Source organism: Athene cunicularia, assembly GCF_003259725.1.
Source record: "Athene cunicularia isolate RWA chromosome 10 unlocalized genomic scaffold, athCun1 chr10_part1, whole genome shotgun sequence".
Lineage (NCBI taxonomy): Eukaryota > Metazoa > Chordata > Aves > Strigiformes > Strigidae > Athene > Athene cunicularia.
In genome coordinates this window covers 557,868-572,124 of record NW_020799112.1, presented here as the reverse complement: position 1 = coordinate 572,124, position 14,257 = coordinate 557,868, and the positions used below count along the sequence as shown (strand labels likewise).

General features: G+C 46.0%; 1 protein-coding gene across 1 annotated transcript in view; it reads left to right on the top strand.

Moving 5' to 3' along the window:
* Nucleotides 1-14,257, top strand: part of TRIP4 (thyroid hormone receptor interactor 4) — a 33,867-nt gene that overhangs the window by 2,421 nt on the left and 17,189 nt on the right. The window contains exons 2-9 of the mRNA XM_026855980.1: nucleotides 2,785-3,018; nucleotides 3,959-4,037; nucleotides 5,699-5,828; nucleotides 6,174-6,389; nucleotides 6,936-7,059; nucleotides 7,772-7,959; nucleotides 9,055-9,179; nucleotides 10,003-10,094. Coding sequence (XP_026711781.1) covers nucleotides 2,785-3,018; nucleotides 3,959-4,037; nucleotides 5,699-5,828; nucleotides 6,174-6,389; nucleotides 6,936-7,059; nucleotides 7,772-7,959; nucleotides 9,055-9,179; nucleotides 10,003-10,094 — 1,188 coding nt within the window. The remainder of the gene's footprint in view (nucleotides 1-2,784; nucleotides 3,019-3,958; nucleotides 4,038-5,698; nucleotides 5,829-6,173; nucleotides 6,390-6,935; nucleotides 7,060-7,771; nucleotides 7,960-9,054; nucleotides 9,180-10,002; nucleotides 10,095-14,257) is intronic.

Here is a 14,257-nt window from a genome sequence, read left to right as displayed (position 1 = left end):
AAGCAGTTTTAATATAAGCAAGGCAAAGCAAAAGTCCGCGCGCGGAAGCAAAAGCAAACAGATTTAGTCTCTACTTCCCATGGACAGGCGATGTCGGGCCTTCTCAGGAAGCAGGGCTCCAATACACGTAGTGGTTGCTTCGGAGGACCAAGGGTGACCCCACCCCCTTCCTCCTTCCTCCCAGCTTTATACTGAGCAAACGTCATATGGTATGGAATATCCCTTTGGTCGGTTTGGGTCAGCTGTCCTGGCTGTGTCCCCTCCCAAGATCTTGCCCACCCCGTTCCACTGGGGGAAATATCAGAAAGAGCCTTGGTGCTGTGTAAGCACTGCTCAGCAGTAGCCACAACACCAGGGTGCTATCAACACCCTGCCAGCTCCCGACATAAAACACAGCACCGTGAGGGCTGCTGTAGGGGAAAACCAATTCCAGTTCAGCCAGACCCAGTACAGCTGTAATGAAAGAAACTGCATAGAAATGCTAAAAAACAAGAAATCCTGGTGTTGTCAAGCAGCACAAAGCCGTTCTCTGTGATAGTTAACTAACTTCTTGCAGCAGACTTTCTTTCCATGCAGCAGAACCATTTCCCACAGTCATTACATCAGATATGATGATCTTTGCTGTTACGTGTTAATTGCCTAGGCTGAATTTTTGGATTTTATTTCTGGTGTAGTGGGTTTTGCCTCGGAGCTACTTGCTGGGAACCCAAGCTTCTTCCTTAGGTACGGATCCAGGTGTGCAGCTGCAGTCCCAGGTTGTATTGAATACAGCAGATGCTCTATTGCTGTCTCCACAGAAATAAGTGTGTGGATGTGGAGCACTTGTCTTGCATCGTTAGACTTGCAGTGGAGTCCTTCATCCTGTAAACATCGAGCACGTTGCACCTCACAAAATTAAATTCCATGATTTATCCAGGTGCAACCCTGACTGAGCAATGTTCAAATCCTGAGAGTCACGATTGCACCTGAATTAATAGTGGAGCTTAAATTTATGTTTTTTTAATTGAGCTTTTGTAGCAGGGAGGCTGCAAATACTTAAAGTGTTTGTAAAAGTGTTTGTAAGACAAAAACCCCCCATTTTTTGAACTGGAGGGTTAAAAATGGACAGTAACGTTCCATTTCCTTGTAGATATCCTCTAATTTAATATAAAAAGCCCTGAGGAAGCTCTGCCAAGGTTTCCTTAACTAAGGTTGCTTTATCTGGTTTTGTTTTGTTTTGTTTTTTTCATGGCAGTAGTGTTTGGATCTGGCAGTGACAGTAAAGCCAGTTGGACAGAACTGGGGGTACTGGAAATGCTGCATCCACTTGTCACTAAGCAGTAGCCTGCTTCTATTGAGAGCAGGTGAAAAGAGTCAAGACAAGAGGTGTCCTAAAGCCACAGCATGGACTGTCACTGCAAAAAGCAGTGTGGGAGGATGTGGGATGTAGAAGCGGTGCTAGCTGAGGTGTGGGTCAGGGAGCAGGGGCGGTTCTCTAGAGCGCAGCAGGCAGAGAGAGTGATTTGTCCTGTGGTGAATGAAAACAGGCTTTCTGGGAAAGGGTTTCCGAGAAATCCTCTCTTCTATTGTTGAGAGAGACTATGGAGAGGAGAGGCAAAGAAAAGCTGTGCTTGCGCTGCAAGAGGATTTTCAAGTGTGTCACAGATAGGACAGCTAAAGGCCAGAGAGTGCATTTATGTTGGAGTGCTGCTTGCTGAAATAGATAAGGGTAATAAGTCCTAGTCTTTCTCGGTCATGGCTGGTGTGCAGTTCATAGCTGAAACCAGTCTCATCTAGTGTTAGGAGACAGGTTTGTGCCTGGAGTGTGTTGTGCGTACTTCCCAAAGCATCTGTTTTTGAGTATTGCCAGAGAAATGGTAGCAGTTGGCTTTGTTCTGTTCCCTTGGAATGATTTCTGTGCTGTAATTAATTCCTGCAATTAACTTCTCAACAATTCACTTCTCATCCAGTACCTGCAGGAGATGTTGGGTGGGAGGAGGAACCCTTTGTTTCTTTGATCAAGGTGTAATGTCTGAGGGAGAAACCAGAGCATTCCACTATGAGATTATTAATCCAGCTGTCATCTAAAATATTGTGCTTTGTTTCTGATCAGGGTTTCTCTATTTCAGCCTGACCCAAAGCTTAGTCCCTGACCAAATGCAGTCCCTGATTGACACTCATAGAGGTGAATCACAGAATCACTGATGCCAAGTCATGAAATGAGGAGAATTTACATTACAGCGAAATACTTGGACATGCAGTGCATGAAAAACCTCTGCTCAGGTGGCTGTGCCAGGTGGAAAATACAAAAAATGCTGGGTGGTGAACTGGCTGTGAATGAAGAGGTCTTGCTGCCACCAGAAGCTTTGTTTCTGGGGATGGTCATGCACAGGACTTCACAGTCACAAATAGGGCATTACTATTATCTAATACCCTTGAAAATAAATCTGGGAGTAGCTGAGCTGCTGGTCGAAGCTGCTAAATACCTGTGGGTTGATATTGCAGGGTCCAGAGGACTGACAGCACACCTGCAATCTAGACCCAAGCAGTTTTAGCTTTCAGAGACAGCCACCGTCTACTGGATCAGCAACTTCCTTATGTCCTTACTTTGTTTAGATTCCCTGGACCTTTTCTGGCAGGCCTAAACTTGTCTTTCCATTGAATCTGGGGTCTGGTCCAAGTTTCATTCCAGTTAAGCAGAATAACACTTGTCTGAATCTCCCCAGCCTGTTCGAGGGTGGGTGCTTTCTCTCTGCTGCTGGTACTGCACTGCGAATACAGTTTGTTTATATTTTTGCTTCTCAGGCACAAGAGAGCAGCAGTGGAGTCAGCAGCAGTAGCAATTCCTCTAAGAAGAAGCCCAAATATGTCAGCCTGTATACCAAGGAGGGGCAAGACAAGCTGGCTGTCTTGATCCCTGGGCGTCACGCCTGTGAGTGCCTGGGCCAGAAGCACAAGCTCATCAACAACTGCTTGGTTTGTGGGCGCATTGTCTGTGAGCAGGAGGGCTCTGGACCCTGCTTGTTCTGTGGTGCTCTGGTTAGTAATGAGGTTGTTTTTATTTGCTGTGCTTGAATGTGGCGTAGTTTGCTCAGTCAGGGCTTTGAAATGGCATGGGGCTGAATCAGCCTCTCAGATCAAAGTTCCTCTAGCAAAATTCTCTAAGCTCTAAAGCTGGGCAGGAAAGAACCTGTACTATCTCCTTTTAGGGATAGGACAAGGACAACTGCTGTGGCTTCAAGTCACTTTGCGTTTCTTTTATGATATGCTGCCTCAGAGAGCGGAGAGGTTTCCCTCATAATTCACAGTACTTCAGAGCTTGCCTGATTTATGACAGTCACCTGTGGCTGTCATGTGCATCACTGTAATGTGCAAAATGTGTGCAAGGCTTCAGCCCCATCCTGGGCCCAGCCCTGGTAGCCTTGTAAGGGACAGGAGATGTGACCAGGGCCAGGGAGCTGACTTTTCTTCAACACTTGTGCAGTATGCACCGTTTAGGGGACCTGTTACACCCTGTGTTTGGTTGAAAGGGCGCCTTTTGGAGAAAGGAGGCAAGCTAATGACAGCAGATTAAGTAAAGTAAAATTCAGGAGAGAGGGAAATATTGTTGGGATAAAGAAAATGTTTTAAATCAGATTGGTTGCTATTTTTAAAGATCTGTTTAGCTCCAGGTGGCCAACCAGGAGACAGGACCTGTGTCTTCATCTGCCTGGGGAGGTTCTGAGTGCATTTCTCATCCTTTGAGATCACATAGCAGTGTACCCACCCACAGAACAAAGGAAGACCAAGCTATATCTTTCTCATGAATTGCTTTTAGCAAAAAACTAGGATTCTCCCTGTGTAAATGGCACTGAAGGGAACGAGGTGTGGACTATGTTGGCTGTTTTGAACAGCTCACCCTGAGCTGTTGTCCAAAGCTCTGAAGCTGGTCAAGCTTGTGATGTCCTTCCTAAGTCTTAATTTTCTTTTTTTCCCTTAGGTGTGCACTAAAGAAGAACAGGACATTCTTCAGCGGGACTCAAACAAGAGTCAGAAGTTGCTGAAGAAGCTCATGGCAGGTCAGTAGCAATTACATACCTGTAATATAATGAATCCAATCAGTTATGCAGCAGCAGGAGCCTTCCTCTGCCTCACTGTCCTACACTTGCCTTGATGTTGTGTAGTAATGAGAGTGTGTATGTCCTGGAGTGTAAATTGTCTAGGTCCGTCTGTCTGAATTATAGAATGTTGCTGGCAAAGTCTAAAGATAATTCTCAGGAGCTGACACCTGATTGTTTCTCTGGGATGTAAATTGCCAGGACGATTTGTGAACTTTATTTGCTTCAGACTTTACTGAGCCAATTGTGCTTGTTGTTGCATGGTGTCTGTGATGGGCATTAAAAGGATTGTTGGGAAGATGGCTCCTTGTGTCCTCTCTGCAAGCACTCGGCAGCATTTCTGGACTTCAACAGAGGTGATAACTGTGAGTGTCAAATGGTAGTGTGTAATGTCCTTACCCAGAGGCCCCAAGGCTGCTCGATAGGCATTCCTGAATCCATCACATGAACTGGACCATTGCAGCAGTCCTTGAAAATTAGGATATGTCTCATGTGGAACATGTGCTGTGGAAGATGAAGTGCTGCAATCTGATTTTCTAGGTCTAGAGAGGTGGTGGTTAATATTTTCTAATGACTCTTCCTGTCTAACACTTATCTTGGGAGCTAAAAATAGGAACAGAGCCAAGGAAAGCAGGAGGAAGTAATACCCAGTCTCCCAGTGAAGACCTGTGCATTGTGGGGATGTTTGTCTGAGTTTAGCTGAAATATAGCCAAGGTCACAGTGTTCTTGGTTGAAAAATACACTTTGCTGGGGAAATATTTACTCTGGGTCTTGGTGTCAACATCTCTTTAGAGCTGCTGAGATGGCAGGAGATCCTGTAAGTCCTTGAGAATAACAGCTGATCACAGATTTGATCTGTTTATAATCTTTCCGTAGAGATCCTGATGTACTCCAGGATCCCCTTTTCTTACCCATTTTATTAGTCTTCCTTTCTGCCCCTGCCAGGTCTTGCTTTGTGCATTATCTGTGTAGGTGAAAGCTGAAAAAGAAACTTTTTTTTTTGGTTCCCTTTTATTTGGTTGGCTGGGTTTTGGCCCCTTGCCAGAGATGGTAGGAAATAAGAGATCGTTGCTGGGAATAGATTTCTCCATCACTAACAATAACTGGTCTGAAAAACCTGCTGAGGTGTGTTGGTGGAGGATTTCCTTTGCGAGAGGCTCGTACAGCAGCAGACAGAAGATTTGCTCTGTGGAGAACTGGCACTTGTCAGCGATCTGTCATGACCAGGAGTTTCTTTGTGGAGGTGACAACACTTAGGAGAGAATTTGACTTTTAGGAAGGGACTCAAGGCCTGTGGCTGGTGATGGGTGGAATTTAGACTGCCCGAATCGTTAGGGAAGGCTGAAGGAGAACCAAAGACGAAGACCTTCTCTCTAAACACTACCTAGATGGTGTCACTGTGGTATTTAAATGCTTCCTCTCTTTGGAGGAAGGAGTCTGTGAAAGGGGCTAGGGGAAAATGGGGACTTGAACCTGGTTTGGGAAGGCGCTGATCTTGATGCAAAGTTCTTCCTTTAGCTCCTGGAATGGCATTTGTTTAGGGGGCATTTCTGTAGCCAGGCCCACTGAGACTGGGCTTTGAACAACTGACTACTGAGCTATGATTTGTTTTCTATCTCAGGTGCTGAAAGTTCAGGGAATTTGGATGCCATCAGCAAAGACTTACTGCCTCGACAAGAAGCTAGACTTAAAGCAGGCCTGGAGATGGCTGTGAAACACAAAGACAAGTTGTTGGAATTTGACAGGACAAGGTAAGATACTGGCTGTGAGACTATAATGAAATAGCATAAATTATTTGTCAGGCTAAGCTGCCCTTAACAGAAATGTTAGGGAGTTCCTTCTAAAACCTCGGCTGTAGCTACAGACACCTTAATGTTGGCATTTGGTGGAACCAGGGTGAACCCCTCGAATGGGTCCCGTTTGGATGTCCTTGCTTTGTGTCCCTGACAGTCCGGCACTCTAGAGAGAGCAGAAAGGAGCCAGCAGGAAGGCAGGTTTGAGGAGGGCAGGTTTGACGAGGGCAGGTGTGGGGCATGCAGCCTTGTGTCACTGTCTCACTGTGCTCATCCTCTACCACTATGGTTGTTTCTCACCAGCGTGCGTCGAACCCAGGTCATTGATGATGAATCAGATTACTTTGCCACAGACTCCAACCAGTGGCTCTCCAAGCAGGAAAGGGAAGCCCTCCAGAAGAGAGAGCTGGAACTGCGGGAGCTGCGTCACGCTTCTCGGCTTGCCAAAAAAATCACCATCGATTTCGCTGGCAGGCAGATCCTGGAGGAAGACAACAGCTTGGCTGAATACCACAGCAAGTGAGTGAGAACTGGCGGTGCAAAGGCATGCCTGAGAGCAGGGAGGTGAAAATCGTTATGGATAGTGGTCTGGCTGAATCTGGAAGAACAAGTGTAAGGAAAGCTGAGCAAGATGATCCCTTGAAGGGCACCTCTGGCACTAGGATGCAAGTTTTGCATTCTTTTCTTCCTTGAGGGTCTTTCTGGCTTGCAGCATATCATCTCTTTCAGCGCAGCTCTGCTGAGACCCTCTCCTGAGCCCAGCTGAGTGAGGCTTGCACGAGGTTTCAGTAGCTGATATGTCTGTTAATGATAAAGCTGCCCTGGAAAGAGATGTTGTAGAAGACCTATCTCAACAGAACCAGTTCATCTCAAATTCAAACCAAGCTGAGCTTCTGCAGTACAGAAGAGTGACTGTTCAAAGTGCAAATCAGACTGAGCAAGGAAATCATTTAGTTAGGGAAGGTGGTAGAAAAATGCTTTGGATCAGAAGCATTTGGGCGGGGAGAAGGGAGACGTTGCAAGGGAAAAGCATGGAATTTTAAAGCCCCTTGTTTGTGCTTACAGACTGGATGAAACCATCGAAGCCATTAGTTGTGGCACACTGAGCAAGCCAGCTGGCCCAGAAGTGAAGACAACTCTGAGTTCTGGTGTTTTAGTGAATCCCCGTCTTCTTCAGCCTGCTCCTTTGGTCAGTATGGGTTCAGTAATTTATTCCATGACTAACTTTGGGAGAGTTGAGTTTAAGAATTGTGAATTCTGGCACATTTGTATTACATCTTTCCTCCCCCGTGTCTGAGAGATCTTCAGTAGCCATCTGAGTTGGGAACAGGGGAAGTTTGCCAATGCCCTGCTCTTGGTAGGTTTTGTTTATGTGAGTTTTAGACTCCTACCTCCTTTTCAGGAATGTGGAAGAATTTCTGAGAGTCAGTCTAAGGTTGTGTCACTTTCTGTGAAGCTTTTTCTGCCAGATTTCCAGTTTCCAAAGGGCATAATTTCTGCCCTCTAATTCCACTTTAATCTTGGTGTTCTTGGTGCACACTAAGCATGTGGAGGTTGGATGATCCCTGTTTTGGGAGTTGATGGCTGTGAACATGCTTTGAAAATTGTATCTTCCTGTGAATGGTCTGAGACACCAGCAGATAGATTTATTCTTGAAATTCATAGCTTAGCTGTGATGTGTAGAAAGGAAAAGCTGCATAGAGTGGAGCACGACCTTGCTTTTTCTACTGCCAAAGTATGGCATGTAAGCACACTGGGTTTGCAAGGAAGGAAGAGTGATCCCAATAAGAGTAGTACCTCTGGCCTTACATGAAGAAGAACTTCAAGTAGGATTTGCAATTGATGTACGTTGTTTCCTAGAGAGATGCTAACAGTTTTCTTGTTTCTTTTGATCACTGAAGTGGGTGGACCAAACTGGTTTGCTCCCGCACAGGAAAGCCATCCATTCCATGGACGCTGGAAATGAGTCTGGCTCAGAGCGGAACAGGTTGCGGATTCAGGATCGAGAGCTGCAGGAGATCTCAGATGATGGTTGGTGCCTCAGCATGCACCAGCCTTGGGCTTCCTTGCTCATAAGAGGAATCAAAAGGTAAAGGGGTGGCTTGAACTGTGATGTATCCTGACCAGCTCTTGCTTTGTAGGTGCGATGGGAAGTTGTGTTCCTCAGAGGACCTCTGTGGACTCGCTTGCTTTTTACAGTGACTGATAGGTCCAGGTTTGGAAACCATGCTTCCTCATCGAGTGTACAGATGGTTTGAGAAGCCGATGAATCCATTTTTCATGAGAGTAGATAACCTGGAAGGTTCAAGTTTCTTCATAGTGGGTAAATTTAGGGAGAGACTGAGATTTCTACGCTATAGTTGGGGTGTACCTTTCTGGAATTTGAAAGGCAAATAAGCTGAAAATGTGAAATATGTACTTCTGGTCTTGTTGTCCATCATAAAGAAGCCAACAGTGGCACCAGGCTGTGTTTAAAAATAACAACCACATGCATACACCCCTTGCCACTACTTTCTCCCTCTAGGCTAGGAATCAGGTTACAAAGAGAGGCTCCTTCAGCCCAGCATCCCTGGCATGTTAATTCACCTTTCCTACAATTAACCTGGACAAAATAATCTTCTTTAGCCCTTTTTTCCCCTTTCCTTTGTATAATTTTTCATTTTAGAGAGCAAAGCTTTTTCACTTTCCAAGCTAAAGTTGCTGTAAATCTTAATGTGCCTGACTTCTGCATCCAGGTGGTCTGGGGATGCTGTCAACCACTCCGATACAGCTGCAGCATTGATGCCTAGTGCCCATTCTGGGGTCCCCAAGACCTGCAGCTGATGACCACGTGGTACAGATGTGCAGTCCCTTATTGCTCCCTAGATTGGATCTTACTGTGCATAACTGTCTGAGCTCCTAAGGGAATTGTATGAGCAGACTGTCCTACGCCCATGTCTGGCATACTGCTGTACTTGCAGGGAATTGATGTCCTTTTCTGCTGTTGCTCTAAAGCAGTGAGGATGTGGCATTATTCCTTGCCCATCTCACCTCTTCTCTGTAGTGCTGACATGTTGCTTGAGTTTAAAGAGCCAGGGCAAAGCTTAGCAGCAGGAATTGCATAGTGAAACATTCAATTGAAAAATCTGTCCGTGTGGATGATTTCTGATGAAATTTAAGTCCTAAGTTCTCCTCTGCTTTCTAGGGTGGAGGGCAGGACCTGGTACACACCTCATAGAGGGCGGTTATGGATTGCAGCTACTGCTAAAAGACCTTCCCCTCAGGAAATCTCTGAACTGGAGACCACCTACAGAATGCTGCTCCAGAAAGGTGAATTTCTCTCCTTGGATCTTCATATTATTTGGTACATTGAGCCACGTAATGAGCAGTGTCAGAAAGCCCTCTCTGCTGAGCAGTTATTACTGCTTCGCTTTTTAACCTTCTGTTCTTGAAATTCTCTTCTTCCTTTCTGCATTTCGTCAGCCGAATGGATATGGTGGCAGACTTTAACTCCGTCCTTTAGCTGCTCACATACTTCAAGCACAAACGCTGTTGAATTGTACCTGACTTCTGTGATAGCTTTTGACAGCAAAGGACTTTATTATTATTTTATTCTTAGCTCAAGCAATAAGCTATTGAATGCGTGCATGCGTGCGTGTGAAGTGACTTGTGCTTCAGTCTGTTTACAGTGATGTTAAAGGCTTTTCATGTATTCTGACCTTGTGGAAATCAGGATTGGAAAGCTGCAGGTTCTCCAGAAGATGTTATGCTCTCATGTGGGTAGGAGGATCCTGGTGGCTGCACTGCACACCTCTTTGTGCAGTGTTTCTGCACGTCACCCAGCTTAAGTATCATACAGCAGGATTGTCTGCTCCCACATCAGGGCAGGGAGCTCTTCCTGCACTATGTGTTCCTCTGTCAGAAGCTAAGCAGGGAAATGCTTATATGTAATTATATCTCCCAAACTTAGTCCTGTCATGTTAAAATCCTGGGCTGGATAAAGAATGACGGGGTGTTAAAATTGCTGTATGTTTTCTTGTGTCTCAAAAAGTAGAAGTGCATGGAGGAGAGGGAAGGGCACCTGGGGGTTAGAAAAGCCCAGCAATGTGTATGGGGATGAGGGCCCCCTGAAGAGTTATTTCTTTTGATGCAGATTTGGAATTTCCAAGCGATTATCCCTCGGGGTGCCTTCTAGGGTGTGTGGACGTGACCGATTGTTTATCGCAAGAACAATTTAATGAGCAGGTGAGTACAGCAAATAAACCTTTACAATCTTACATTAGCCAGCGGAGGTTTAAAGTGGTGTAACCCACCTCCATGAGATGCTCTAGAGAAGACATCGAATGGAGATTTTAAACTGTGTTGAGAGTAAACACAGTGTTGTGTATCTAGAAAGAGAACGTACCGAGAAAACACATTTCAGCAGTGGTGGAAGGGAGCGGTGGGCTAATACTAACTAAATCCACCATCAGCTTCTCTGGCAGTGAGGAAGTTTGATTGAAACTAGTTTCTCACATACTCTGAAACTCTTTTCAGTAAGGTAAATGCCTGTTTAATTAAACCAGCACTAGCTAGAGAGACCATGCTGAAAGGGCTCATGACAGTCATTGCTTCCCTTGCTGATGGATGTGCATCAGGATGCTGTGGCTGTATTAGACTGTGGAAGACAGGAACCTACAATGCATTAGTCTTGCATTTCTGGATTTTGTCGTTATTTGGCAGACTTGGGAGCTTACATCTTAACTGGATGTGGCTTCTAAAGAGCTGATGGCTTCTCTTAAAGAAGCTTCATGGCGTCGTAGTAGAATTGCTCCAAATTTTTCCCAGTCAGGCAGCAATTTTCTGCTACCCCTGGGTATAACTTTACTGATCTTCCCATCTCAGGGAGGACTCTGGATTAGGAAGGGTCCAGTATCTGGCTGCTTTAGGAGTACAGTAAACAACTCCCTGAGCATAGCCAGTTTTTTGCAGTTATTGCAGTGATTTGTGTGGCAGAGGACCTGAAGCGGCCTGGAAACACAAGACAGCGTGGAAACGTAGAAAACTCTGCAGCAATGGTGGTGATGTGCCATGGGACCCACTGTGGTGCCAGCAGGATCAACTACTCTGCTATAAGAGAGGGCAGCTTGGCCCAGACAGAGGCATCTAGGTCTGTAGCTGCTGGACCTGCCTGCTGCTTTTTCCTGGAGCTGGAGGTCACAGTAGCCTCACTGCTGAGAGTTTTGCTATGGCTGGGGCACTGAGTCACCACGAGCAGGAGCTGTGGGAGGTGAGCACCCTCCCACCAGAGAGGATGAACAGGAGAGCCACAGGGTCTTCATGGAGACCCTACAGATAGGACATCCAGACCCCCTAGATATAGGGAGGGAGGGACATCTGGAGATTACAGTGGATCAAGACTCCCAGGAGTTCAAGGAGGGGTAGGGACAACCTGTAGTGAAGGGAGTCAGGAGTCTTTTGAGAAATCTTAACCCATACTAGTCCATGGGTGCTGATGGTGTACATCCAAATGTGCTGAGAGTGTTGGCAGATGTCTTTGTGAGGCCACTCTGACCTTGGAAAGATTATGGAGGTCAGGAGAAGACCCTGACAACTGTAGAAAGGTGGCTATTACATCCATGTTTAAAAAGGGAAGGAAGGATGATCCTGGACACTTCAGGCCAGTCAGCTCCACTTTGGTTGCTGGGAAATTCATAGAATGATTCCTCTTGGAAGCCAGTTTTGGGCATGTGAAGGAGAAGGACATTGGGAATACCAGTGTGGATTTACCTAGGGATAAAATCACTCTTGACTAACCCATTTACCTTTTATGATCCAACAGTTAGAGTGGTATCTTTGTATTTAGCAAGGCTTTTATCCTGGTCTCCTACACCATGCATGTATTCAAGATGAGTCACTATACTATTGGTAGGTGGACTTCTAGTGCTGACAACTAACTGGCTGGGTCATCGAGCTTTAAAGTGCAGTGGTGGTTGCCTCATAATCTCCTTGGAGGCTTGTTACAGGTGGTGTTCCTCAGGGCTTTTTCCTCAAACTTCTCCTGTTTAATACATTTAGCAGTGACCTGGAGGGGGAGATGGAGTGCCCCACAGTTTGTTTCTGAATGCTGCTCTTGAGGGGAGCAGTGGCTGTGCTCTGTGGCAGGGCTGCCGTTCAGAGGAAACTCGGCAGGCTGGAGGAAAGGGCTGACGTGATACTCCTGAAGGCCCAATGCCAAACCCCACACCTGGGGTGGACTCACCCCCTGCGTCAGTGCTGGGGAGCAGCTCTGCTGAAGAGGCACTGGGCATCTTGGCAGCCAGAGAGTGAACAGCAGCCCTGGCAGCAGGGAGGACTGGCCACATGGTGGCCCGGTATGGCCAGTAGAAGTGATTATTCCTCTTTGCTCAGCATTGGTTAAACCACATCTGGAATACTGTGGTCACAAAAAGGATGTTGATAAACTGGAGTCCAGTGGAGGCCACCAAGATGGTTGTGGGCTGGAGCATGTGCCCTCTGAAGAGAGACAGCGAAGAAGAGAGGTCTTCTACTTCCTGCAAGGAGATTATAGAGACAGAGCCAGGCTCTTTGCTGATGTACACAGCAGAAGAATGAGAGACAAGTGTCATAAATTGAAAGGGGAGTGGTTGATGTTACTTAGGAAAAAAAAAATACTCATGAGGACAGCCAAGCACTGGAGTAGGCATTGCCCAGGTAGCTTGTGCAGTCTCCACCCATGAAGGTTTCCAAGACCCGACAGGACAAAGTTGTGAGCAACCTCACCTGAATTCAGTGCTGACCCTGCTTTGATTGGGAGGTTGGGGTAGATACCTCCTGAGGTCTGAATCTGTGATGCTGTGACTGACTCCATGCTCAAAATCCAGAACAGCAGCTTTCCTTGGGGTGTGTTTTATTAGCTTAGTATGAAGTGTGGCACAGCTGTTTCTGATTCTGTTTCATGCCTGTGCACTCCACTGCCCCTCGTACAAGTCAGGTTTGGTCTGATGGGAATCACCAGACCATGTAGGGCTTGATAGTGAACTGAGACCATCTTGTGAGACAGACTAAATGGATTCCTTGGGATGGAGGAAGAGGACACACCAGCCTGATGGGCATCTTCTTGCCATGAAGAGTCTGAGGGGCATTTGCCACTGGGGGCTGTTTTTCATGAAGTGCTCTTCTGGTTTTCCCAAACCCTGTGAGAATTTTTTAGCAGAGATGTCTAGAAACTAGAGATGAAGAGTATTTCTGATGAGGTTGTCTCTATTCATCGTGGGTGGAAGTGGGAGAGGTTGGCATACGAGCAGCAGAGGGAGCTTTGGGACTGGAATACAATGAAATCTGCAGGCACATTTGGCCTTGTATGGGAGCAAGCCTTGGGAGAGAGAAGAGAAAAGGACACTGGGGCCAGTGTAGGGTTTTTCTTCTGTAGCATCCACTAATTTGCACTTTGGTCTTAAATGGAGATTCTCGTCCTTCTGCTGTCTGTAACAGTGATGGAACAATACATCCAGGTCTCTCACAAGTACTTTTCTCACACTAACAATTCCTTCCCTTTCTTTGTGGGTATGTTCTTCAGGCACTGGTAGAATGGCTGTGACAGCTTCTTACAGTCTGAGAGTGTTGTAGATAACTAGCTTTTAATCTTCTGATAGAGGAGCCTCACAATTAGCTATGTTCTCTATAAATTCCTCCCAGATTGCTGGCACTGCTTGGCCGCAGAGGCACTGGAGGTAAGTGTTTTCCAGGAGCACTGTTAACAGACCTGCTGATGGGAGAGTTACCTCTCTTCTCAATGCCATGGCACTTCTCAGTTTATGTTTCACTGGCTTTTTGCTGGTCTCATATTGCAAACTATTTATAATTCTGAATTTGTTGCCTTTTTACAGTGGTTTTGTCCAATTTTTTTCCCCAGGATCGCTTTATGCAGTGTTCATTTCCCTAGCTTGTTAAGATTGAATCCAGAGATCTGAGCATCTTTCTGAAGTTGGTTTATGAGGAAATGTATGTTTTTGTGGACTATCATGAGCAGTAAATGCATCTGAAGGAAGCTGAGATTAATTTAATTGCAAATGCTAGCAAGATGAAGAAGTGTGCAGCGCCTGCTCAGAAATCTGGGTTGGATCTCGCTGGGAGTAGGAAATCCCCGTTGCTCACACTGATGATTCAGCCCAGGTTTATCAACAACCATCACCAAAGCCACTTGTCAGCAGTGTAATCCAGCCATTTCTCAGTGTACAAAGACTCCTCCTAGCTTCAGGGAGAAAGGAAGATGATGTGGGTTTGCCACTTATGGCATGCAAAAAACATTGAATATTTTCTAAGGATCTGTGATATGTTAGCAGGCAAGGTAATGTGATGCAGCAGCAGAGACTTCTCAGAGATTAAGCCACTGTGAAGCTCTTTCCAGGTTCTGTGCTTTGACTCAT